This window comes from Oculina patagonica, chromosome 10 (genome assembly GCF_052425735.1).
Source record: "Oculina patagonica isolate OP01 chromosome 10, crgOcupat, whole genome shotgun sequence".
NCBI classification, from domain to species: Eukaryota; Metazoa; Cnidaria; class Anthozoa; order Scleractinia; family Oculinidae; genus Oculina; species Oculina patagonica.
In genome coordinates this window covers 19831403-19855604 of record NC_135767.1, presented here as the reverse complement: position 1 = coordinate 19855604, position 24202 = coordinate 19831403, and the positions used below count along the sequence as shown (strand labels likewise).

Genomic DNA, 24202 nt, shown 5'->3' with positions numbered 1-24202 from the left:
CGGCCTTTTTCGTATAAAATCGCTTCATCTTAATTAGCAGAGATTGCCTCACGAATAAGATACTTTCTAAAATTTCAGAATCGATATTTCTGTTTTAATTGGCATACACAAGCAGTTGTTTTGGCTTTAAGGTACAAGAAAAGTGTTTTTTTTTTATTTCCTTCCTAACTAAAAATTTTAAAATTACAGTCCAGTCTGTCAGATCTTTTTGTATTATCCGAAAAGACAATACCTTATTTTTCGGAGTGTTGAATAGCAAATAATGCATTCGAACTGGCGTAATACGTGTGAAAAGCCGCTTCATATTGTTCAGACAATAGCACCAAGCATTTGAAGCGGTAATATTAAATTTTGATAAACCGATTTTGTTTAGACCTCAAAATTTTTTAAACAAAAGAACAAAATTTGTAATCTTTTAAATTGATGAAGTTTATTTTTCAGTCGTAGGCAAATGCATTAGAAATGAAAAATCCTAAAAACATTTTTTCTCTTTTGATGTCACTATATAATACAAAAAAGATGAATACAGTCAACTCTTTCTAAAACGGACAATTTCGGGATCGACTCCAGCTGTCCGTTTTAGAGAGGTGTCCGTCTTATAGAGGGTTTAGTTACAGTAAAATGACTGAAAAACCGGCAGGGACGGGACCAACACCAGGTGTCCGTCTTAAAGAGGTGTCCGTCTTATGGAGGTGTCCGTTGAGAGAGAGTTGACTGTACCAATTAAGACTGCTGTGGCGAGATCCAGAAGTTATTTCACTTTAACTTCTAAGAACAAGAAAATTTATAACAATTTTGGAATAACAGTAATTCCGAATAATCTTATGACAGCGGATTGCGTGTCGCATGAGTTGCTTTGACATTTTGCCTTTGATGCTAAAGGTAATGCATTGCGGGTTACCTACTAGAACTTCTGCTAAGTTTGGTTGTTGGTTTCCAATCGAAACCACTGACCAATCATAGCTCTTGTTGGTTACCGGCTATACCAGTTCCGATGGCTAGTGCTCAGTCTCCTCGAAGTCGTGCCTGATGAAAACACAAAGAAAACAAATAACCAAGTAAAGTTGCTGTGACTTTTATTTCATGCAACAAATTCTAACAAACGTCTCATCCTTTAGCAAGACAGAACGAGTTTGAGACAGTGCGTCTGTTTTCAACACAGTCAAGCCACTGTTTGATATAAAAACAATAATGTTGTTTATAGTGGTCATGCACTTAGCTTCCCTATTATCGAAAAATAATGGTCTAGCTTTGTTAAAAATGACTATTACAGTCCACTAAAAGTAACAAAAGATGTATTATCCTGAGTTATTATTCAACAGATGCGCGCGCTGCCCATATATGGTCAAACTGTTAACAATATCTGTCATCCGTACATAACAGATATCCTGCGATATTCGTAGGTTGCGAAGATTCGTCCGAAATCTTGTAAAGCGCTGCACAATTACAGTTTTTCTATGTGCAAAATGTGTTTCGTTGACAATTTGTTGAATAATAATTAACAATTATCCTGCTCAATCTTGCGGAATATCGTCTGATTTTAGCCAACTCGGTCTACGGCCTCGTCGGCTAAGTATCAGGCGATATTCCGCGCGATTTCGCAGGATAATTGTTAATTATTCAGACATGAGATTTCAATCAAAAATTGAAAACGTCTGGCAGACTCTGTCCTGGATAAATCGTGTTTTTTTTTTACTTTTCAAAAAAAGCATTTCACTTTGCTCTCCTTCATGAATTATTCACTAAATATCTTCAGCTTGGTGTTCTAGGTGCATCTTGTGAATGAGCGAAGCTGTTTAGTCATAATTTTAGCTCCGTTATGGCCACAAATGCATCAAAATCCCCCCACCCCCCTCCTCCCATGATACTGCCCCTTTAACGGAAGGTTTCAAATGTTCTCTAGGATATATTATTGGTTTTGAAGAGGAATGAAATTTGAAGGATACAAAAAATTCACCTATTTAATCTGTTTCGTGGCCTGTAAAAAATGTTTACTTCAAAAGTTCTATAAAACGAGGATACTTAAATATTGAGTCAGCAGGACTCGAGCTAGGACTCGTGCCAGGATTCGAGCTCAGGATTCCAATAGCACTTCGGTTAGCCTCCGTGAGAGGACCGGTTGGCTTTCACTCCAGCTTGTGTGCGGTTAGCTTCGCTTTGGTTTGCTTGCGGTTACCTTTCACTCCGGTTAGCTTTTATTTATTTGTTGGTTGGGGCAATACTATATACTATTTACTAAATATAGTGTAAAAATTATGTGAATATCACAGCAACAAGGACTTTACAGTTTCACACTAGTCAAAAACAAAAGGACTTGAGTCCTGAGCTCGAGTCCCGCGTTTACGTCCTAGCTCGAGTCCTGGCATTGACTTTAATTATCGTTTCAGCTTAAAATTAAAAATAACAAAACTCGCCAAGTATAGCATGACTTGCTCGTTTGGTCTTTTTTCAGACCGGTAATAACAGAAACAGTTTTTAATGGGTTTTCCTGACTAGAGCTTTTAAAGGGGCACTGTCAAGAGCTTCACTTAAAAAAAAAAAATTTGGGGGGGGGGGGGGGGACTTATTTATGGTATTAACTTATTTATTGTATTAAAAGAGCTTTGTCGCGTTATTTTAAGCCAGCTTGCAGAGGTGCAAAATTACGAAAGTTTTACGGCACAAGCAGTAAAACGCAGTTAATGGAGCGTGACGTGCAAATCCCTAATCAGTTTATTAGGTACTGTATTTCATTACGTTACATGTTTGGCGGCAATAACACGATGTCTTTGTTTTCCTGCTTAGTTTAGTTGGGTACCTTGAATTAGCTTATTGTTTCATCTATATTGCACAACACTGTCTAGTCTTGTCACAGCATGATCTGCAAGATGGCAATTTTCTATTGGTTGCAACCATAGCCATGTCTAGCTATAAAAGCAGTATGATTCAATGTAAAAGCACTTCCCTTCATGGTGTGCTGTAATCAGTAAGCATTTGTTGTAGAAAAGAAAATTTTCCCACCCTCCCTCCCTTTATGGAGGTTGCTTGTTTATCAATAAACTTGGGGGTCACCTCCTTCGGGGTTGGCGGTTAAGTCTAATGGTAGCGACTTCCCCCAAGCTTTGGGCATTGTTTCTGCCCTTTCATTTGTGCACCTGCCAATATCTTGTCCGATCCGGCGCTGGCTTACCCAGTGCCGGGGAGATAGGTGAGGCTTAGAAGGTCACGTGTTCAGTTTGACCGTCAATTTGACCTGCCAATACTCTTGTCCGTCGCCAGTGCGGTAGTGCTGGAGATAAGTGAGGCTTTATTAGGTCATTGTATTTGAGGTCACGTGCTTTTATTTTGACCTGCCAATACTCTTCTGATCCCAGTGCGGGGCTGCACTGGAGATAAGTGAGGCTTTAAAAGGTCATGCAACTCTAAGTCGCTTGGTATGCCAACCGCAGGGATGTGTCCCCCCACATTACGCCAAACATGTGTGCGTCTTTTCTCTAATTATTGTTTGTCTTTATGGCTGCAATAATATTCGTTTTTAATATCTTACCAAACAAGCTGTCAGGATACACAGCAATCACGGAACAGGGACATTAATTTCAAATTGAAGGTCCTCTCAAAAAATATTTTGCTAGGGTATCAAAACACACACACACAAAAAACAATGGCGGTCACGACTAAAGAAGATTGAGGCAAACAAACGGGCAAATTTGAAAATAATTGGTCAATTCTTTCAAAATCAAAAAAAGGCTGTCCGTGACATGACAACTCAAAAATAATTGCAATGTTATCCGTCTGATAGTGATACGTCGAGGTCATACTGTGTTTTGTCTGACCTGTCCACTGGTTTATAACCGAGTAGTCTCATAACAGAATTACAGCTTTCCTCAATGACATTTACAATGCACGGGTCCATATCAACTCTCCATCTATCGACAACAGCTTTAGAGTTTCTTTTAGTCGAGAAGTGGTTTTTTTCCTCCTTCTCGCTGCTTGTGCCTTCGCCAGTGTGAGCTTTAATCCATTCGAGGGAACTCTTTCGCATATCAAGGCCGGCTATTTTATAAGCTTTCCGTAGAATTTCGACGGGGTTTCTCGCTAGGTCTTCGTATCGAAGCATGTGGGACCGGCTTTTCATCCAACCCGGCCGATTTTCAAATATCCTCACATTCTGTTCAATTTGTTGGCAAATATGTTGGCTGTATTGTCTGATAATTGGTTGTGGTGAACTGTCCTTTGTATTTTGATTACCCCAAGCAAAACCAACCTTCATATGAGAAAAGATTAGTGAGCGTGGATCCCGTACTAGATAGATTATCCCGCAATCACTCGAATTACAAAGCGGGAACAGAGAGTCGACCCGAAAGTTCGGGATTCTAGCGGTGAGTATTTTCAAGACCGTTTTACTATACTTGCTGCAGACTGATTCCATATTATACGGGTTTAAGTGAACGCATTTCAGTTTTTTCTGGATTGGAGTCTGGTTTGGTGTAGTCTGGTTTTTCTCGGCGCACATTGGCGGAGACGACAGCGCTTTACTGGAGAATCTCCGGAAATTCTCAATTTCTTGAATATATTGTGGAAATTCGAATTTGCAGCGTAACATTCCCTCAAGAAATTTCATCGGTCTTGGGTCGCTGGCAAGTTTTGGCGGTGCTACACCATACAGTGGTTCAAACAAATAAAAAACGTCAGGATGTTGATTAAAAGCATCTCCGAGAAACGAAGATCCCGTACGAGCCTGCCCTACAATGATAAGTCTTTGCACTGATGTTTTCATGTCCGCCTGCCAAGCGCCTTGAATAAGAGAAGATCTTGACTGTTTCACGTTCTCTAGCCGTGTAGTTTGAAGAACGGGCAGCGTTGATAGTGATTTCGTGTCAGCGTTCCCTCGCACAACATTTTGCGGGAGGACAGCCGCAAAAGATTTTTCGGCGGGGTTAGTCACGATAGGATCTTGTTGCCTTGACCTTTGCGAAGCAAACGATTTGAGCGCTGTTTCGCCGCTTGTGTGTACACGTTTATGCGTTAAAGTCCATGTAAATAACAATGTAGAAAACGCAACAGCGAGAATACCAATGGTGCGAATAAACCATTTCTTTCTGATCACGGCAGGCGCCATGATTGTCTATAACTAAATACTTCCGATTTCTGTCATTCAGCTTGTATAATTAGCCGGCTAAATTCCTAGCGAGGATTGTTGTAAAGGGGCTTTTTGTTTGCCGCCGTGAGGTTGCATTTTTTGTGGCGCGAATTGCGAATAACTAGTATCTTTTTTCTTCCACGTTTAAACGGGATCACTCGGGATCACTAAATAGTCCTGTTTTATTTCCATAAAAAATTTTCGTGAAACGTGTTTTTTTTTCCTTTTTTTCCGTGACCTGTGATTTTGTAGCCCTCACGATTACTCAAACGAGTTTCGTGATCTTGTGAATTCGGGCTCTGCGCGAGTCAAATTTCACTCCTTTTTAAAAATTCCTCCTCTATATCGAGGTCCCACTTACTTTGAAGACGTGGCTCGACTATTGTAGGACTGCAATGGGTAAATTTTGATTCTCGACTGCAAAAAAAGACCAATGTTTGAACGTAACGACTTCCCGCTGCACCAATTCGTCTAAAATCATTAAGGGTAAGAACATTTCATTAAATACCATAAAATTCCATACATAAGCCCTAGGCTATGTTTACTCAACGTCCCTTCTAGGTGGGCTTATTTTCTGAGAGGGCTTACTGTTTTTGGCGGGCTTACCTTTTTGTGCAGGGGGTGGGGGTGGGGGGGTCTTATTTTCGGAATTTTAGTGTTTAGCTAAATTTAGAGAATTGCCATCGGCAATTTTTTTCCCCAGCTGCGATCAAGCAAGACTACTTCATTAAGAGAAATTTATTGTCTTGTTTTTTGAAACAAAAAAGGTACAAAAAAGTTTGTCACTTAAAATAAAACTTGCATTACTAAAGTACTGAAATCTGCTAAAAACAGTTCAAGATCCAAGTGTTGTTTGGCAAATCTCCAGAGAACCACTCGATAATTTTCCGATTTTGTTATCCAATCAGAAACGAGCGCGAGCATTCACGAGTATTCCCGAACATTGTTACACATACTTCGGAATGACGTCATGTCCTCCGAAGCTGTTCTGAAGCTCTTCCAGACCTCCGTTTTCATGGGACCTTGAAACCTTTTGCCAGGGGTGGGGTCATTGTTTTAGTCGTTTATGTATTGCCGAGTGAGCCAAAACCCAAACCACTAATCTCATAACAGAGCTCGCTCGGACAGAGAGTGTGAACTTCGGAGACTCCCAAAACGACAAAAAACGCTTGATTTCCTGACTGTTTTTAAAACAAAGAAAAATGAAACAAAATCAAAAGAACACGTTAGTCTACAATGCAAGTTAAAATCTGAAGTGGTTATTCTTAAAATATAATCTTTGAAAACTGACTGTTTCGATCTCAGAGAATTCGTCCATTCTACCCGAAATACGTTCTCTGGTCCTGTATGTACAACACTCTACAACGACATGCAATTCTCCTACAACAAATGTATTGTGAAGGTTTAATTATCCGTAGCTCAACACATTATCGCTGAATCTGCTCTTCTTTCAAGAAAAAAACTTGATGTATTCTTCCGGCCCTTTTCCCAGATTCCCCCCAAAAGGGAAAAAAAATTTTACACAGATCTTCACGCTTCCTCTCCAAATTTCGTGCGCCGCATAAGATGGCAGGCAACCACGATCACGTGATAAAGTCAAGACTGCCGCTGGACAAGGATACCGCAACTCATCTCTTCACGGCGATCGTGTTACGAACGTGAATGCTATGGTTGGATTAAGGTCTTTCCTTCACCTTTTCCAGTTTGGTGGAGTGATTTATTTCTTGTTCAGAATGCAAAGAATGTTCACGCCAGACATTCCTAAGTTGACTCGCCTGTAAAGACACGAAGGTGCATTACATGTCAAGTCGGACACAGCGAGTAGTCGAAGAGGAACTTACAGAAAACCCGCGACACAAGACATTATAAATTTATGTACCGTTTCCTTTAAAATTCGCGTGCTTAATTTCGCGCGCTCTTTTTCGCGAGTAATTTTCGCGAAAATCGCGCAATTAAGTACGCGCGAAAATTACTGAGAATAAGGTACCTGACACAAACAATAGATACCTCGAGCTCGAACTCCCCTTCTCCTTCCCCTTTGAACGCCGGCCACGCAGGCTAACACTCGGTAAAGTTACGGTGAATCCAAAGTACTTGCATAAGTCCCCCGACTTTCGAATAGTGCCAAACTTTATCGTGTGTTTGCACTAGGCTATTTAAACACGCGAGCCATTGTGTTTCTTATAACTGCAACTAAACATAAACAAAAACAAACAAGCAAACAAATAAAAAAAAAGAAACACGAGAAATATAACATACCCTAACATTCCATATTGTTTGGTTTTCACGTGGTGAAGAAAGAAGATGATGGTGTGAAACAAGTTGTTTTGACCCTGAAACAAACGGAAAAAATGTACATATTTTTTTAAACAAAATGAGGTAATATATAACATTCGCTGTTATTGGATCGTTTGAATTTGGAACGAGCCTTTGTAAGACAGTGCGTCGCAGCCCCATAACCATGGTTACCTTTTTAAAGTGCATATCAGTTTACCGCAGCAAACAACAGACACAAAATTCAAGAGATAGAATAAAAAACGTGATTAACAATTTGGTACCTTAGGCATGTCATAGACTTCATCTTCGATAATAACCTGTGGAAAGAAAAACATTTGATGTAAAATAAAATTCTAATCTTACCGACTCTTCCATCACTAGTTATAGCAACTTCGTATAATTTTCCTTAATTTGGAACAAAATCAAACAATTAAATGCCTAAACGGTGCGATGTCGCTGAACAAACCAGAATACTTAATTACGATGAAACAACAACGTAAGACACTCGTTTTCACGCGCTTGTCATATGATACACGTTTTTCGCATTTGCCATCGGTTGGACGTTCTCCCGCGCTTTGCGAAGTTTACTACAATTTCCCGCGCTCCCACGTCATCCCTCGTTTTCTACTGGTTACAAGTTTTCACGCGCTTGCCAGTGGTTACATGCTCTCCGCGCTTGCTATTCTCGTTACACGTTTTCCCGCGGCTTCTGTAGTTCTGTATACATTTATACATAGATTTTAATAAATATAAAAAATAACAAAGAGAAACACTATATTTCTATTTTATAATCTCGTTTCTGTTTTAATACCTTGAAATGCGGGGGATGGAGGCGAGACTGGTAAATACACAAGTCACTCTTACGAGCATCTGCAAAAAAAAAAAAAAATTAAAATGAGCAAAACAACCAGAAATGCGTTACTGATAGAGTTACTATGTAGCGTATGTACTACGTATCGCCGGTATTTATAAGAGTTGTATAACATCTTTATATCTTGTATTATTAAAAACTAGCAATGGTATATTGCAATTCCTGTATATGAGCTCATATTCCATTAGTAGCCGATACGCGTCAACGAAAACAGCTGGGCATCTCAAATATTGCAATTCTAGGGCGTTTTTAATAAAACAATTATTCCACTCGCGCTTGTTGGATATGAGTTAGTTATATACCATCTCATACTTAACGCGCACTCGTGGAATAACGGTTAATATCGTAGCTTTTATGTTATACACTTAACATAAAGACATATGAATACATACTCATATAAATTAAATCATCTGTTTAGTTGTTTTGAAATCAAAGTTTAAACCAACGAAAACATGGGCCTTTATAATCATAAATGCAAATCTCTTAATTTCATATAATACAAATTGCGTCTGACTTAGCACTATTACCTGGTTTATCCGGGGTCTTGAGGAAGTGACGCCCAGTGAATGTCCTTCCATCCGGGAATGTTGGGTCAGCGGGCAAACGGGAATCCATATATGTACAGAACATATGGAGCAACAACTGGAAAACATAACGACTTGCGTAACATTCAAAATACCAACAAGAAAACAAAAGGGGTTTCCAAATTCAGCATAGCAGTAGCAGTTATCGCTAAGTCGAAAAAGAACAGAAACAAACAGTTTAAAATTTACTTAAGTGTTGGCAACCCACCCCCTGACGTTTTCCCGCGCTTGCATCAGTTACACGTTTTCCCGCGCTTGCCTTCTTAGTTTTTCATGTTTTCCGGCGCTTGCCACGGGCTACAGGTTTTCCAGCGCTTATAAAAACTGCGAGTACAAACGAGTTGACTTCACCAGCAAAACTACGAGCAGATTGTTCCCCTCAATAAAATAATGTATCATTTCCTACAAACCTGTGAATCAGCTAAAAGATCTTGTTCCCATAACTTCCCTCTGTACTGTCCGCCAGAATTCCAACGGTATAAACCCATACAGCCACCTTGCGCCAGTTCTACAAAATAACAATAAGATGTGAACGCTTCAAGAGGTGATCAGTTTATCTTCTTTTTATTCTGTCATAAGCGAAATTACTTCACTTTTATGGTTAGTGGTAAGGAGAATTCTTATGTTCATCTTACCGTTTGCTATCACAGCTCTAGCTGTGAAAAACCGCTGACAATCAAAATCAGCTACTGTAGTTAGTGCATGTAAATTCAAGGGGCTTGATAAATGTGGCGTAGCTAAAAAATACGCCATTTTTTTTGCAATCCGATTTAATCCTCCCCAATTTGAACCATCCTTGTTCCTTTTTGGTTTAATATTAATTTATTACCTCTTTCGACTTTGATGTTTTCTTTAAGAGTATACCATTATTCAGACAGAGGTTTCCTAGCTGATAACCAGCCATGCCTGATGGGCAACAATTTACTTCTTCTGGAAATAACTGGCATTTTTCATTAAATACTAACCAGCACCAACACTGAAGTTCCTTAAGTTCTACTCAAAATGCAGGATGCACAGATATATACATTAAAATATAGGATACATACATGTAGAAGGCAACAGTCGGCGATAAAAGTGCATTGTAAAGAAATTCTTGAAAATGTTTTTATCTGAATCTAAGGGGCTTTCCATTTGTCAGAACTGGCCGGCCAGCCCGGTATATTCGAGAACAGAATTCTGTTATTAGTCAGACTTGTCCTGTTAAATCAGTCAATACGTAAATATTTTACATTGTTATGGTGGATTTGTGGGAAAATCTCTTGTAATGGGCCCACTTCACATTCAAAACCACCAGACGGGCCGGCCAGTTTTGACGAATGGAAAGCACCATAACTGTCCAATTGCAATGTAGAAGGTGAATGATCAACACCCTGCAAGCTCAAGCAATTCTTGGAGACATAGTTCCAACTGGAAACAGTACTTATTCCCCTGTTAAAAAGATACAAGCTAGAAAGATGTTATGGACAAACCTGACAGGCGCTGTACAAGGTATTCCTGGTTATTAGAAGCTTCTAGGTATGGAATGATGGAGCGTAAGGTCGGAGCCTGATCAGCTTTAGAGACTGCTACTTGCCGCACAGCACTGAGACTTATAGCTGAATAATAAAGAAAAAAGGTAATGGGAATTTAGGGTATTACACCAGAAAGTGACAGTGATCTAAAAACTACATGTTTATTCATGATAATTATGTTTGTTTTGCCCTCCTTCTAAACCCCCAAAACTCTACCCCCATGCCGCCTAGCCTATGCTTCACGATTGTGAACAGCACCAATATATCAGTGCAACTGATGTCTTCTCCAGGAGATGAAGGGGGGGGGGGGGAGGGGGGGCGACTTTCATAAAATGAATGGGGATGCTCGTCCAGCAGAAGCATAAAGGAGACCAATCTGGGAAAGGCTTGAGCTTTTTTGACTCCTAAATGATACTGTTTTTCATGCCTGTTCAGTGTAGACTGCCAATCGAGTATGATGGCGTGTTTTTTTCCTGCGGCAACCTTAAACAAGACCTTTCCCTGATGGCTAAAAATACTGGCGTTTTGTCCTCACACCCAAAGTGAGAACAATATCCTTATGTCACAGATTTTACCAGATTTTTTACTAGCCAAAATTAAAATTTGGTCGCATGAAACCTAGCAGTATTAGTCCATTTTTATTTAAAAATTGCTATATTAGAGCACTGAGACTGTTAGCGAGCATTATTGGCTGCAGATGACGCGGATGGAAATGGATTGCAATTTGAAAACGGTAGGCAAACGTTTTCAAATTGTTTCCGTACGTCTTTAAAAAATCAATATTTATAGCTGTAGCTTGATTTCTATCCACAAATTAATGTAACGTTATAATAATTTATCTTCTTTTAGATGTTCAAAGGTAATGTTTTTTATGGATTAGGTTACCTTCCACTAATTTCTGAACAGCTAAGACCAAAACTTTGCGAAATCTCTGTGACATAGTCCCTTTAATTTTTAATATTCAAAGCATTGATATACGCTTTTGATAATATTTTTATGGAAAAGGTGCGTTATAATTTTTTTACTATTATTATCTTAAATTATATTCTTATTATAATTTACACCCCTAAGCGAGAGGATGAGTTTTGCCATCCCTTTGATATGGGAGTCCCCCCACATCCCTTGGATGCCTTCCTGTAAAACGAAGACTTTCATGCACAAAGAAGCATCTTGAAAATACTCACTCCCTACTTGAAGCTCTGAACATCCAATTCTACAGAGGGTCTCATTGACTGCTTCAATCTGCTCCACAAGTCGAGCCAATATTGTTTGACAAAGCCACTAGGAGAAAAAATATTCTTGTCTTCAAATTGATCTCTAGCTGCACAGTTCAATCTAGAAATTACTTAATCCCAATAATATTTTTAACTTCCATTTTAGGTACACTGTAAGACTTCTAGCAACTTTTTACTTTTTACTAGGACCCCTAATTGATAACAGTTTTTATTGTAAAAGCTGATGGAGTAACCTTATTAAATAATCTCGAGAGAAACAAATTTAATATAAAAGTTTTTTTTTTTCATTTTTTTCACACTCTAGTGGGACGCACGTGGCCTAATGGTTAGTGCGCTAGACTCTGGGGTCACTTCATTGTGTTCTTGGACAAGACTCTTTACTCTCACAGTACATCTATTGAATAAGGAGTATAAATGGGTACTGGTGAATTGTTAGGGAAGCCTGACAGAATGCTGGGGAGTAACATGCGATGGACTAGCATCCCATCCAGGGGAAGTAGGAATACCCCTTGTTGCTTCACACTGCAGAAGCCAGAGTCCAGAGCTATGAGCCAGTTGGGCTCAAAAGGCTTAACTTTTTACAATCAAGTACCTTTCTGCAGTTTTCCGTCCAGTGGTCAAGGTTTGCCCTTGTCACAGCAAATTTGGTCCAAATCTAAATAAATAAAAATTGTATTTATGTTACATAGAATCACATACCTCAAGAAATTCTCACATTTTGATTGGCTTACAAAGTAAGGGATTTTGCATCATATCAATCGCAACTTGTCAGCACGTACAGGAGATAAACATTGCACTGTCACAATCCAAAAAAGATATATCACTGGCTTGTTTCAACTTGTTACAACTTTTGAGTATTTCAAAGCTTGAAACAACTGCACACTCACACAGCTGGAAGGTGAAACACATATTTAGCCCTTTGAAACCCACACGATTTTTGATCAGTCAACCCCTGGCATTGACACGGTTGGTCGCAACAAAAAAAATCAGCAAGTGTGCAGCAAGCTGATGGCTCAAGAAATTTTGACCCAATTAAACCCGCATTCAGTGTTACATGCATAGCTATCTTTCTACATCAATCTTTTGACATCATCTTTCGACGTGCTTGTTGGAACGAGCCAATCAAAACCGATACATACCATTGTTGGTTTCATGCAATTGAGCACACAAGGTCAAAAGGTCATGCTAGTTGGCTGTGATTGGCAGATTTTGATCTGTGTTGTTTATTTAGCATGTCGAAAGATGGATGTCGATAGAAACCTGCTATGCACGTAACACTGGAAGCGGATGTAAACCCCAATAAAAAATCTCCTGTTCCACAATGAAAAAATCATGACAAAATATTTATACATTACTTCATCTGCTTTTGTGCTGTTGTAGCCTGAGTCATCGTCATCCCTTGAAGAACTCAGATCAGGAGACCTTTAAAAATGAAAACAAACTGCAATCAAAATTTGATTTCTCCCCATGAATACAATACAATGTCAAACAGCCATGTGATGAGAATTTAGAAAATCTTCAACTCGGAGATATTTTCTTGATATAACACCAATTTCTCAGAATTAACATTAAAAGGTAAGTACAGTAATAAGTTATGAGAATTTACATTTCAATAAGCTTGGGACAGGGTCCAATTTTACCTTCGTGCAATTCTGTAGACATTCAGTGGAGGAGTGAAATCCAATCTGTAACCTGACCAATAAGTTTGTCCTCGGCCTGAGGAGAGTGCATCTGGGGAGGCAACTGGTCAAAAAAAAAAGAAAAATTAATACTTAGTAAGAATCCAGCTTCTGGCATGTTTTTTTCAGTAAACACAGTCACATGAAATTATTGATGAATGAATTCTTAACCTGACTAAAATGGAGAAAGCATGAAGTAAAAAATCAACACCCGATGCCAGAAAGTACATGTACCAATCTATCTAGCCTCCTATGCAGATGTTCTTTACACTTGTCACACAATCTTCCTCCCCTTTTGTTAGGGGGAAGATTGTGTGATAAGCCAAAAGAATATCTGTGTAGGAGGCTGTAATCTCTCAATGCAACAGAAATCTTGTCGTTTAGAGTAGTTTGGAGTAGAAGCAGTCCCAGTTGCTCAATGCTGGAGAAACCAGGATGGTTTTTTACATGAAATGTAGCCAGTGACTTAAAACAGAATACCCACTGGGTCTTCCTGGGTCTTTCCATAAATACATGTGACATCAATTTGCATGCACATGCTTAGATAGAGGGTCACACATGTAATGCAATCAATGCCTGTAATGTACCTCTTTGTAGTCTCTGTTCCTCTTGTTCTTGTTCTCTGATGTACTGATCAAGTGAAGTGAGATCTGTCATGTAGTCACTGGAGGGAACTAGAAAAACACCACAACAATGATTAGCTGGGTGTTATAATTATGTGCACAGATCTTACATGTAATTGAATAAATTAAGCATTTTTAGAACTACTGAATTACTGTGGTTTTCAGTGATATGCGAACTCTGAAATTCAATCCTCAACCAACGGTTATGCTTTTTGCTGCTGTCAAACATCTTAGCGGACCTCTCGGGGAACAGAAGTTCACTTCAACCTGGTAAAAAGGTCACATCCATCAGTTTTGATTTATCCATTTTGCTTGTTCATGTTTTTCATGGTTTGTTGGCTGTCGCCATAATTATGATTGACAGCAGCAAAAAACGCAATCTGTAGTTGGATTTTGAATTTCAGAGTTCGCATATTACTGAAAACTGCAATAAAATGTTAGCAATGGATAAAATAATAAAAACAAAACTCAATTTTGGGTTCTTGATGGCAGAAAATACATAAAATGAAGTCAGTGGTCTATATGATGTCTGTCTGCTCCTTGGCTGTCTGTTATTGGACAAGTTTGACTGTACTTACATGGCGACCTGCCAGGAGATGAATGCCTGGACCTAAAATTAATGTTTGAAAAGAGAGAAAAATTATTTTAGTATTGATCCTTCCAGAAAACTCACCCACATACTAAGTCCTGATCTCCTACAAAAGCTGTCAATCATTTCATATATGAACTTTATGGCAAGTTTAGGGAGAAAAATAATGACTTACTGACCTGACCCAACACAACCCAACCCAACCTGCCCGATTACAGGCCTTGCAAAATTTACAATAAATAATATACTTTAAAAACACACCCAAACCCACTTAGGGTAGTATCCAAAGTTGAATAGGTCCAGGGCTTATAACCAGGATTTTAGAATGGAATAGGAATGAGAAGCATTCTACAAAATAATAAAATTAGTAGTCGCATTGAGTATCAAAAATAAAAAATAATAGCCTTAAAGAGTCAAAAATAGGTATAAGTGGGCAAAACATCACCAGCTACTTCTGGTTTTGGCTGACCACTCTGCTGGGATATACTCTGATTTTTTAGTTAAAGATCATTGGCAAAATCAGCTACATACATTTACTTCAATAATAAAGTGGCCTACTTTAAATGTTTCTGACAACCCTGATATGTACTAACTTGGTGTAAACAAAATGGTACCTTGAATCAGGACTGCTTGCAACTGTCTCAGTATAAAATGAAGGTGTACCAGTCAGGGGAGATCTTGCAGGAGAACTGCTGTTTGACTGAATAAACAACAGTACTGTTGCTCAGTAGTAAGTCACCTTAATGTACATAATTTATAACACACAGCACAATCTGACGTTTTTTAACTAAAAGTGTTCAAAGGTTTATTGCAAGATTTTGATTATTTTGCCAGGAGACAGTGTTGCTTTTCTTGGGATTTAAAGGAGCTATGTCACAGGGATTTTGCGAATTTTTGGTCTTGACTGTTCTGAAATCAGTGGTAGGCAACTAAACCCAACAAAGAAATAAGCTTTTTAATTTGCAGAAATAAAACAAAGGCTATAAATATTGACTTTTTTGAAGACACACACAAACAACTTGTATTGAAAATTATTTTCAAGATAAATCTATTTCCATCCTAGCCTTCCACAGCTAAAGACATTTATTAACAGTTTCAGTGCACTAATATAAATAGCAATTATTAAGACAAATGGACCACTATTTTTAGGTTTCCTATTACACAAATACCGGGTATTTATTTTGGCCGATCAAAAATCTGTTAGAATCCAAGAAAAAGCCCCTTTTAACACTTTATATAAACTGTGAGATATCATGAGATATTTTGTACTCTAATAAAATAAATAATCTCTTTCAGCCTCAAGAGTGTTCATTATAAAATCTTTTCTGACAATAACAACACAAATCATAACGAAAAGTCATGAAAATTAACAAAGTAATCATCAAAGAGAACTTGCCTTGATTTTTTAAATGAATTCTCCCAACTAGTAAATGAAAAATTCTAGAGACCAATAAGGAGAATTTCTATGTTGATTTATGAAGCTTCATCGGTTAACACTCACCCTGGGTGGTGTTCCAAGGAGCCGTGGAGGCGTGCCAGTGATAGTTGTCGACATGCCAATGGCTGGGGATGATGAGGTTACGATAGTGGGAGAGGCATTTCCGTTACTGGTTGGGGTGCGGAGTGGAGCCAGTTTGAATCCGGAGTCTGTTGGTCATAAAAATTACTATTCTTAAAAACAAAAATATTTATTACATTGGTCTTCATGTAGTATCTCTGACTGGTTTCTGCTGCAAGTTACTAACAACAACAATCAACAAACAATCTTTTATTTTTCGTGCCCAGAAGAGTTTTACAGTAAGTAGATACATGCAAGAGAAAAAAATTAACAATACAGTACAAAAAGAGCACAGCCACTTAGAAATAGCTAAGGCTAATTGAGCTAAGTGGCTGGAACAACAGAGACTTTTCATACCCCAACAGATCCCTAGTCACAGACAACACACAATTTGCATTTTGGTGCAGAATGAAGTTTATTCAGAAAGTAACAAATCAAAAACAAACAGTAATAACGATAACAGTAACAAACCCTATCTGCCACCCTCGTGCAGAAATAGGTAAAGTGGTGGGTGGGAAAGTGGAACCAGCAGGAGTTGCATAATGTTAAGGCAACTAGGTAACTAAAAATAAAAAATGAACCCTTTGAGCACTTGAATACCAAAAGGGGGTCAAATGTTTCTTAGGCTAAAAAGAATATTATTGAGGATACAAACTGTTAGAAAAGGTGAGTTACTATACATGTACACTTCATATCAAATAAGCCTCAAGCCAAGTGGCCCACACTACCAGAGCATATCCCGGCTTCAGTAGCATTTAGTGGCTAGGAATATTAATTTTCTACTCCCCCCTGGATGCGATGCTAGTCCTTTACAGGGTACTCCCCCAGCATTATTTTGCTGGTACCCATTTATACACCTGGGTGGAGAGAGGCACTATAAGAGTAAATTGTATCGGCCAAGAACACAACACAGTGAGCTCGTCGAGGGCTGAAACCCAGACGGTTTGATCCAGAGTCCGGCACACTAACCATAAGGCCATCACGTCTCCCATATACACTTCAAATATCAATATGACTAATACTCATGCCATACCTGTTGGGCGTATGCCAAGTAACTTCCTTTGGTCTGGGGAAAGCAAAACACTGTTTTGTCCCAGAACAGGTCTCATGTAATGGTACAGATCCACAATGAAGCAAAATGTGAACCAGATTGCAAGACCACAAACTACAGCAGAGAGCATTTTGACACAATTATTATTTTGGGACAGTATTTCGCTAATTAAATTCAAATGTAATTAATGCCGAGTCCTAAAATTAGGGTCACCCAGGGTTACCAGCCATGTTCTTGGTAAAAATGAAAAAAAAAAACTTCATTGTTACTCATTGTTAGCTGGTTAAAAGTCTAGTTTCAAATTTACCAAAACCAGTGAATAAAGACTTACATGCAGGGACCGCGCAGAGGGAGGTGTTAGGGGGGCTTTAGCCCCCCCCACTTTTGTGCAAAAATAAATAAATAAAATGAAATAAAATAATAACGAAGCAAAAAATTTGTTCGGTCAGTAATAAGGGACAAAAGTTACTGGCAAAGTAGACGCGCAGATAAGTTAACAACAAACATTGTCATAAATTAGTTATAAGTCGCTATAATTATCGAAAATTTTTTCAGTTGACCACATTAAACATTGTATTGTATTGTATTGTATTGTATTGTATTGTGCTAGTACAGGTTTATGTCTTTTAAATGGTTTTTTTTTGCAAGCGGACCTCTCATGAAAACGTAATTGGTTAATTTCAATCCGAACTCATGACTAGCTTAAGTTTATAAGGCTCCCAAACAAATTGTTCAGTTGATTGCCGAGTCCAGTTATATAGGTACGATTATAACAGTCCCGACCTTGATCTTTTAACAATGAGCATAAAATTATTTCTCCTCTTTTTTATATGTGTCCTGGTTTTATCTCAATCAGCGAGAAGTTTCACAGATTGGTGAGCAATGACGGTCCCATCGAAAGTTTTGTTGAGCAACGTTTCTTTATGGAAATGAAATTTAGTTTGCTATTTATAAATGTATTTTTGGTCATTTTAGAGGAATTAACATCAAAATTTTCAAACATATACCCCCCCTCCGCTAATTTTGCTCTCGCGTCCGTCTTTAGCCCCCCCACTCTAAAACTTGCTGCGCAGGCCCTGATGTAAGACCTGTAGATCAGTGTTGTGATAGTCACAAATTTGAAATAATCTGACTCTGATCTCTAATGTCTCAAAGTTCAGATTCAATTGAATGTGCATGTGCACGTAACTCATGCATGTAAAATCTTCAGACCTTTACATTTTCAGCACACAAAAAAACATATAACATATAAAATACAGTGTAAAGAACACTCACCAACAAACCACAGTAAAGGGTGTTGAAATTCAAAGTAGTCAGCAACAGAACCAAAAATCCTGAAAATGTTACATTTTTTTAAATAAATAATATTAATTAAGCAGATGCAGCTTGCAACCTGCAGCTTCTATATGGATGTGAAGGATATTCGCTTTTGTGATTTCCACTAAAAATTCATGCTCTTAGTTAAAACTACCATAGCGTAATGCGAAGCTAAACTGAGATCTCTTGCATGGATGTCAAAAGCATGTGTCATACTTGTCTGGTAAGATGTTGCATTTTTTTAATTTGGTACATGTATATGTGTTCAAGGCAGCTGGAATAAATTATACTAGATATACATGTTTGTGACCACCCCACCCCACCCCCCCCCCCCCAAAAAAAAAAGGTAACTGGAAATTCCAAGGGGAAGGGCATAGTTCTAAGGTTAAGGTTTCATACATGTAGATCTGTCTTATTTAGCTGCTTGATATAGCATTTCAAAGACCTTGGCGAGTTTTTTTTGTTGATTCATTTAGTTTCTTATTTTGCACTGAATTTTTAAATCCACAGCATATGCACCCACTGTAGTTTTTCCGTATTATTGTATAAAACTAAACCAAAAAAGCTATAAGAGCAGTGAATTGCAGCATTTTACGCTCAAGCTACACTACAAAAAGAATAATCCACTTTAAATGCGTTTCAAAACATAACTGTACTCACAGTTCTGCAAAGAAAGTTGCCGCCAAAATCACGTTGACGAAAACCCATGTGAAAGCCGCATGAGATCTTCTTGTCATTTGCTTTCGCTGAAAGGAATTTTCCACGATAGGGCTTTCACTCTTTACTATCCGTCTTTGCATTTTTCTTGTCGTTAGGGTTCAAAAGAAATGACAAAATTACGAAAATTTGATAGCCTAAAAACGAGAGTCGCGAGAGATCAAGCCACCATTTTGAATTCAAAGATCAGGAAGGGGACAGATAGTTACTTCTTACTTGAGGGTATAGTGCCCAGTTTCCCAGATGATGCTTCAACCCTGCCAGTCTCGTTTCTTCGAACCAGCGAAACCAGCTTCATTGGAGTTCCAATGGAGTTGGGTGGGCATGGGGTGAGGGGCGCTGGACAGCCTTGACAAAATAAAAATGTACCTCACAAAACGTGCATGGCAGAAAATAAAGGGTTTACAAAAGTAAACGAGGGAGATAAGGTGTTTCTTTATGAGATATCGAGCTATAGACCTCATCACGGTTTTCGACGGCATCTTGACGAGTAGACAATGCGGGTAGAAGATACTGGGCAAAAGTTTTTATTTGCCGAGTTTGAAGGATGTAGCTGGGCTAGAAAACCTTCAGTTACGTTTTTAATTTTTCCATACATTTGTCTTTATTTTTTTCGCATGATTGACGCGGTTCGCGGGAAAGAATTATAGACAACTGTCTGGGAAATTAAAAACGTTACTGACGCTTCCTTCAAACTCGGCGAATAAAAACTTTGCCTAGTATCTTAACTTTACAATTCATGAGTTGTCTAGAATTCAATTTTTGTAAAAGGTAAAGGTAATTTATTTTACGTCAAAAGCACGGGGAGTGGTTGCCCAGTCTCCCGAGCCAGAGGCTCATGATAAAAGTGTTTGACATACATGAAAAAGATTTAAAAACTATATATTAAAAAATACAATATTATTATACTATTAAAATCTTAAAAATATGCGTTAAAAATACAATATTAAAAACCGATAAAAATACAACATGTCTATAAAAAATCATTTAAAACAAGAACTGCATTGGCAGCCACTAAAGTTTGTTGTATTAAAGTGCCTATGAAGTAAAAAACTTTTTTGCTTTTTTTGGTAGCTTATTATGTCTACTTTCCGAAAAGTTAAAAAAAGAATAACGTCAAAGAGAGAGAAATCGGACTTTTTGCCGCCTAAAGTGCCCTCGGTAAGACAAAACAGTGGGTCTGGAGACTGGACACGAATTTGGCTCGAATGACGTAGTTAGTGGTTCCACGGATCAGTTTACACTTAGATTTTGTTGATACACAGTGAAGTTCACTACTTCAGCTGAGATTGTTGCTGCTTTTTCGATGATAAATCGAAATCTTGTCCGACAAGAACGATTTGTTGCCATCTGCGGACTTGGCAGAGCGTGTTTCTAGCAGAAATGAATCGCACAACGAAATATCGTGACACTAAACAGGGGCGTAGCCAGCTTTCTGAAGAGTTGTAGGCCTGGCCACTTCTAGAGGGAGAGTGGGCGGGGAGGGGGGGGGGGTTATGCTCCAGATAAAGGCCCTCAAATGTGCTATCCGGCAGCACCTAAATTTTGGCATTTCATTGCAGAGAATGGTTCGGCAATTTTCACTCATTGTTAAATATATAAACGCACTTGTCTTTAACGACACATACCTATCACTTTGTAAAATAAAGTTCTCGAGTTCGAGTATAAAGTGCCAATTTAACAATATATCTTTCCAGGCGTTTCGAGCTTAGCCCTTTATCAGTGGAAGTCAAGTTGCTGTTTTGTTGAGAAATTTGCTAAGGCCACGAAAAAAGAGTTAAAGTTCCAACGCAAGCTGCGCGCGCGATGAGCGCGCGACGACTAACATTCAGTCAGCGCGGCTGACTTGTTCACAGATTGAAGATAAGTCGCTTTTCCTGACATTTTCGTTGTTTGTTCCCATCGCAGAACATGATGCTACGGACTTGTACATCTTGAATAGTGTGGCCATTTTAATTGAAATGCTTTGCGACAGGAAAGCTTGGCAGGTTTTTCTCGATGCTGCAGAGGCGCTCAACGAAACGTTGCTGTAGCGTGCGGCCAGTTTCGGCGATGTAGATCGCAGAACAACGACGGCAAGAGATGCCATACACTGAGCCGGTTTTTTCGCAGATGAAAGTGTGCGTGCATGGAAAAGTTTTCACGTTAAGACCAGACTGGCTACTATCGGTGGTGTGAACTAAGACGTCGTGCTATTATTAAAAAAGCCCGAAACGTTTGGAACGCTATTTTGTTAAATTGGCACTTTATACTCGAACACGAGAACTTTTTTTTTACCTTTTTATGCTTTAAAATACAAGTGTCACGCGGCCAAGAATTTCAACTTGCTAGAGACTTGATCAATCGAGAAAGGGTAGTTGCGATATTTATAATGCATATTGCTTTCTTTTTTATTTTGAAAGTGCTTCAGCCACAATTACTCTTGATAGCACATTTTAAAAATACGAGTGGGCTAAAAAATTTGTAGGCCCGGGCCTACGGGCCTATAGGCTAGATACGCCCCTGCTAAATGGACTGAAGTAGCTAGTTGGACCTGTCCAACCGCCGCAAGCACATGTGCAAGCCGATCAAGCGCTCTTTCACACAAGCGCTGGTCGACAAGCACGATCGAACTTCGGCGAAGCAGATTCAAATGAGAAATTCCCTATAAAAAATGAATAACTAGAATTTTTATTGTTTCCAAAAGCACATACATCGACGGCTTTGATTTTGTGAGTGGTTTCACAGTGTCGCAATGTGACACGAGCGCTGCTTGCCGCGCCGAGCTTGCTTGTCGAATGTGTAAATTCAGGTTACAGTACGCCTACCCCGGTGGTTATTCGGTATTATATAACGATTTGGTGATTTTAATACAAGAAGCGATCAGTTGCTCGATCGCTTTCATTTTGATTGTGTTCCTGTGTGGGAAAGTACAGTGGACTGACATATTTCTCCGAAGCGCGAGAGTGACATAATTAAACTTGACAACACGGCAAGATAACACTTCTTCAAACTCAAGATTAGCACTTTTTGACTTCAATGAACGATACCAAAATTTCCTCTTCAAGAATAGACAGAACTGCAGTTTTTGCTCTTTATGGTTCGTTAGCTCTACGGTATATTTTCAACCGTCGACTTCTTTATCCGGATACGATAAATCCTGATTACAGTGCGTGTTTATCAGCAAATAATTCCGGCGAAGGCAGCCGTAAAATTTGTCCAAGATTTTGCGAGATCTCAGTGCATTCGCCATAGAATACTACCGGAACTGCAGACGTGAGTGACAACATTCGAAGCGCGCTACTTGAAAACAAATTAGCATTTCTAACTCACTCAAGTCGAATTTACATTCCATATTTTTGCTTCTTTCACAGATGCATTCGTTTGCGTCTGGCGATCGATCGTTTCGAGTGTTTGGGAAAGGAAACGACTGCTACCTTACGAATTGATAAAACGATCTACTAACCATACAAATTAAATTTTGAGGAACGAAGTCTCATAATAAAAGAATAACACGTATACTGTACCCAGCTGTGTAACATATTGTAAACTCCTGGCGCGACTGCTAAATCTTTCTTCGGCTAGTCAGGGCAGAATGATATAGAGAGACACCATACCATATCCTTTACAGAGATACTGACTCTTTTGATAAATTTCCTCTTCGCTTCATGACTTTATCGTTTCATTTGTGACAAGGAAGAGCTTGTGCTGAGAACAGCGATCCTTGAACTGCCGACGGAACAGAATTCGTTTCTTCTTGCGTTTTCATCAGAACGAATAGCTTTACTATACACATGGAAATTTCGCTTCCATTTACTCTGCGAAGCTTCACCAAAGGAAATAAGTGTATTTGTTGCAGTTTCGTTTGCGCAATTGCCTTTGTTTGACTCAAAAGCCGAAATATAGCTTTCGCCAGCCTCTTTGCTCTCTTTACGCCATAATCCTGGTGTCTTTAGAACCACTAAGTACGTCATTTCCGGTGAAACCGGAGCGTTTGGCCGCGCGCGAAAAGGACCCACTTTAAATTGCGAAATCCAAACTTCGAGGCTCAAAAAATACTAGAAAAAAGCGCTTTTGATCGCTTAAACACGCATATTCGTGCTAACTAAGACATAAACAGGCAAATTGAGCAAAGTTATTTTTTACTTCATAGGCACTTTAAGATGATTGATAAAAGCCGGAACGTTTTCTGCATTTTTTGCTGCCGGCGCTAACTGATTCCAAATTCTAGAGATGATATAAGAATACGAGGCGTGGAAAATTTTACTATTGTAAGGGCATTGTTCTACGTTTAGCTCGCTGCTTCTAAGATTGTATGGCGTGACCTGGGGCTTGAATAAGTTGGTGATATAACGTGTAGGCCGTTTTCTTGTTAATCAAAACTATAACAAAATTCTCGAACGTTATTGGTTATCAGCAGCCCGATTTGAGCACTAATAGGACAGTGTACGCGTCATGCTTGTAATTGGACAGTGTAATAGGACAGTGTACGCGTCATGCTTGTAATTGGACAGTGTAATAGGACAGTGTACGCGTCATGCCTGTGTAATTGGACAGTACGCGTCATTTTGCGCGCGCTGTTGTTGTGCATTTCGTGGAGTAGACTGTTATGTTTTTCAATATTTATAAAGGAGTTTAACCATTAACCGAAGATTAGTTTAATTTGTTTCTCAAATTTTGTCATAGTTTTGATTAATTGGTAACTGGACTTCGTGTCATCCAATTCTGTCTGTAATCATACTCGTGATTAAACAAATCGGACTCCCGCTTCGCGGTCGTCCGATTTTGTTAATCACTCGTATGATTACAGACCGAATTGGACTCCACTCAGTCCTATTACCATTATAAAGCACTTAAAAATATTATTAGAGATTGTTCAATACGTCTATGTTCTAGCGTTCTCATGCCCAGCAGTTTGAGTAATGACTCATAATTAGAAGTTTTCCCCGTGTTCATTACTGTTCGTAGACCGTAGTTCGTAGTTCGTAGACTGTAATTTCTACCCGCTTTGCCTACTCGTCAAGACCGGCGTCGAAAACCGTGATAAGCCCTATTAAAATGCGCGGAAAATTGACCTACATACGTGACTGCA

At 38.9% G+C, this 24202-nt stretch overlaps 2 protein-coding genes across 2 annotated transcripts; both read right to left on the bottom strand.

Annotated features, from left to right (window-relative positions):
* Positions 1-3574: 3574 nt before the first annotated feature.
* On the bottom strand, positions 3575-5141 carry LOC144628096 (carbohydrate sulfotransferase 1-like). The gene has a single exon (XM_078486154.1). It carries the CDS (start codon positions 5096-5098, stop codon positions 3764-3766), a length of 1335 nt encoding a protein of 444 aa, XP_078342280.1. The 5' UTR covers positions 5099-5141; the 3' UTR covers positions 3575-3763.
* Positions 5142-6813: 1672 nt separating this feature from the next.
* On the bottom strand, positions 6814-19290 carry LOC144667484 (transmembrane protein 209-like). Its single transcript, XM_078528905.1, has 18 exons — positions 19075-19290; positions 18373-18431; positions 17080-17211; positions 15990-16135; positions 15103-15188; positions 14478-14509; positions 13864-13950; positions 13238-13340; positions 12953-13019; positions 12190-12252; positions 11547-11643; positions 10321-10446; positions 9262-9359; positions 8795-8909; positions 8208-8266; positions 7678-7713; positions 7379-7452; positions 6814-6894 (listed from the first exon to the last, which is right to left on the bottom strand). Exons 1-18 carry the CDS (start codon positions 19212-19214, stop codon positions 6837-6839), a joined length of 1578 nt encoding a protein of 525 aa, XP_078385031.1. The 5' UTR covers positions 19215-19290; the 3' UTR covers positions 6814-6836.
* Between the last annotated feature and the right edge of the window lie 4912 nt (positions 19291-24202).

Bases quoted from the DNA above. Each gene is read 5' to 3' on its own strand.
- LOC144628096 (XM_078486154.1), bottom strand. From the start codon at position 5,098: ATGGCGCCTGCCGTGATCAGAAAGAAATGGTTTATTCGCACCATTGGT.
- LOC144667484 (XM_078528905.1), bottom strand. From the start codon at position 19,214: ATGCAAAGACGGATAGTAAAGAGTGAAAGCCCTATCGTGGAAAATTCC. The intron at 13,341-13,863 runs GTACATTACAGG...TTTTTTGACCAG, and splicing joins GGAACAGAGACTACAAAGAG to TTGCCTCCCCAGATGCACTC. The intron at 10,447-11,546 runs GTGAGTATTTTC...TTTATTATTCAG, and splicing joins TTCAGAGCTTCAAGTAGGGA to CTATAAGTCTCAGTGCTGTG.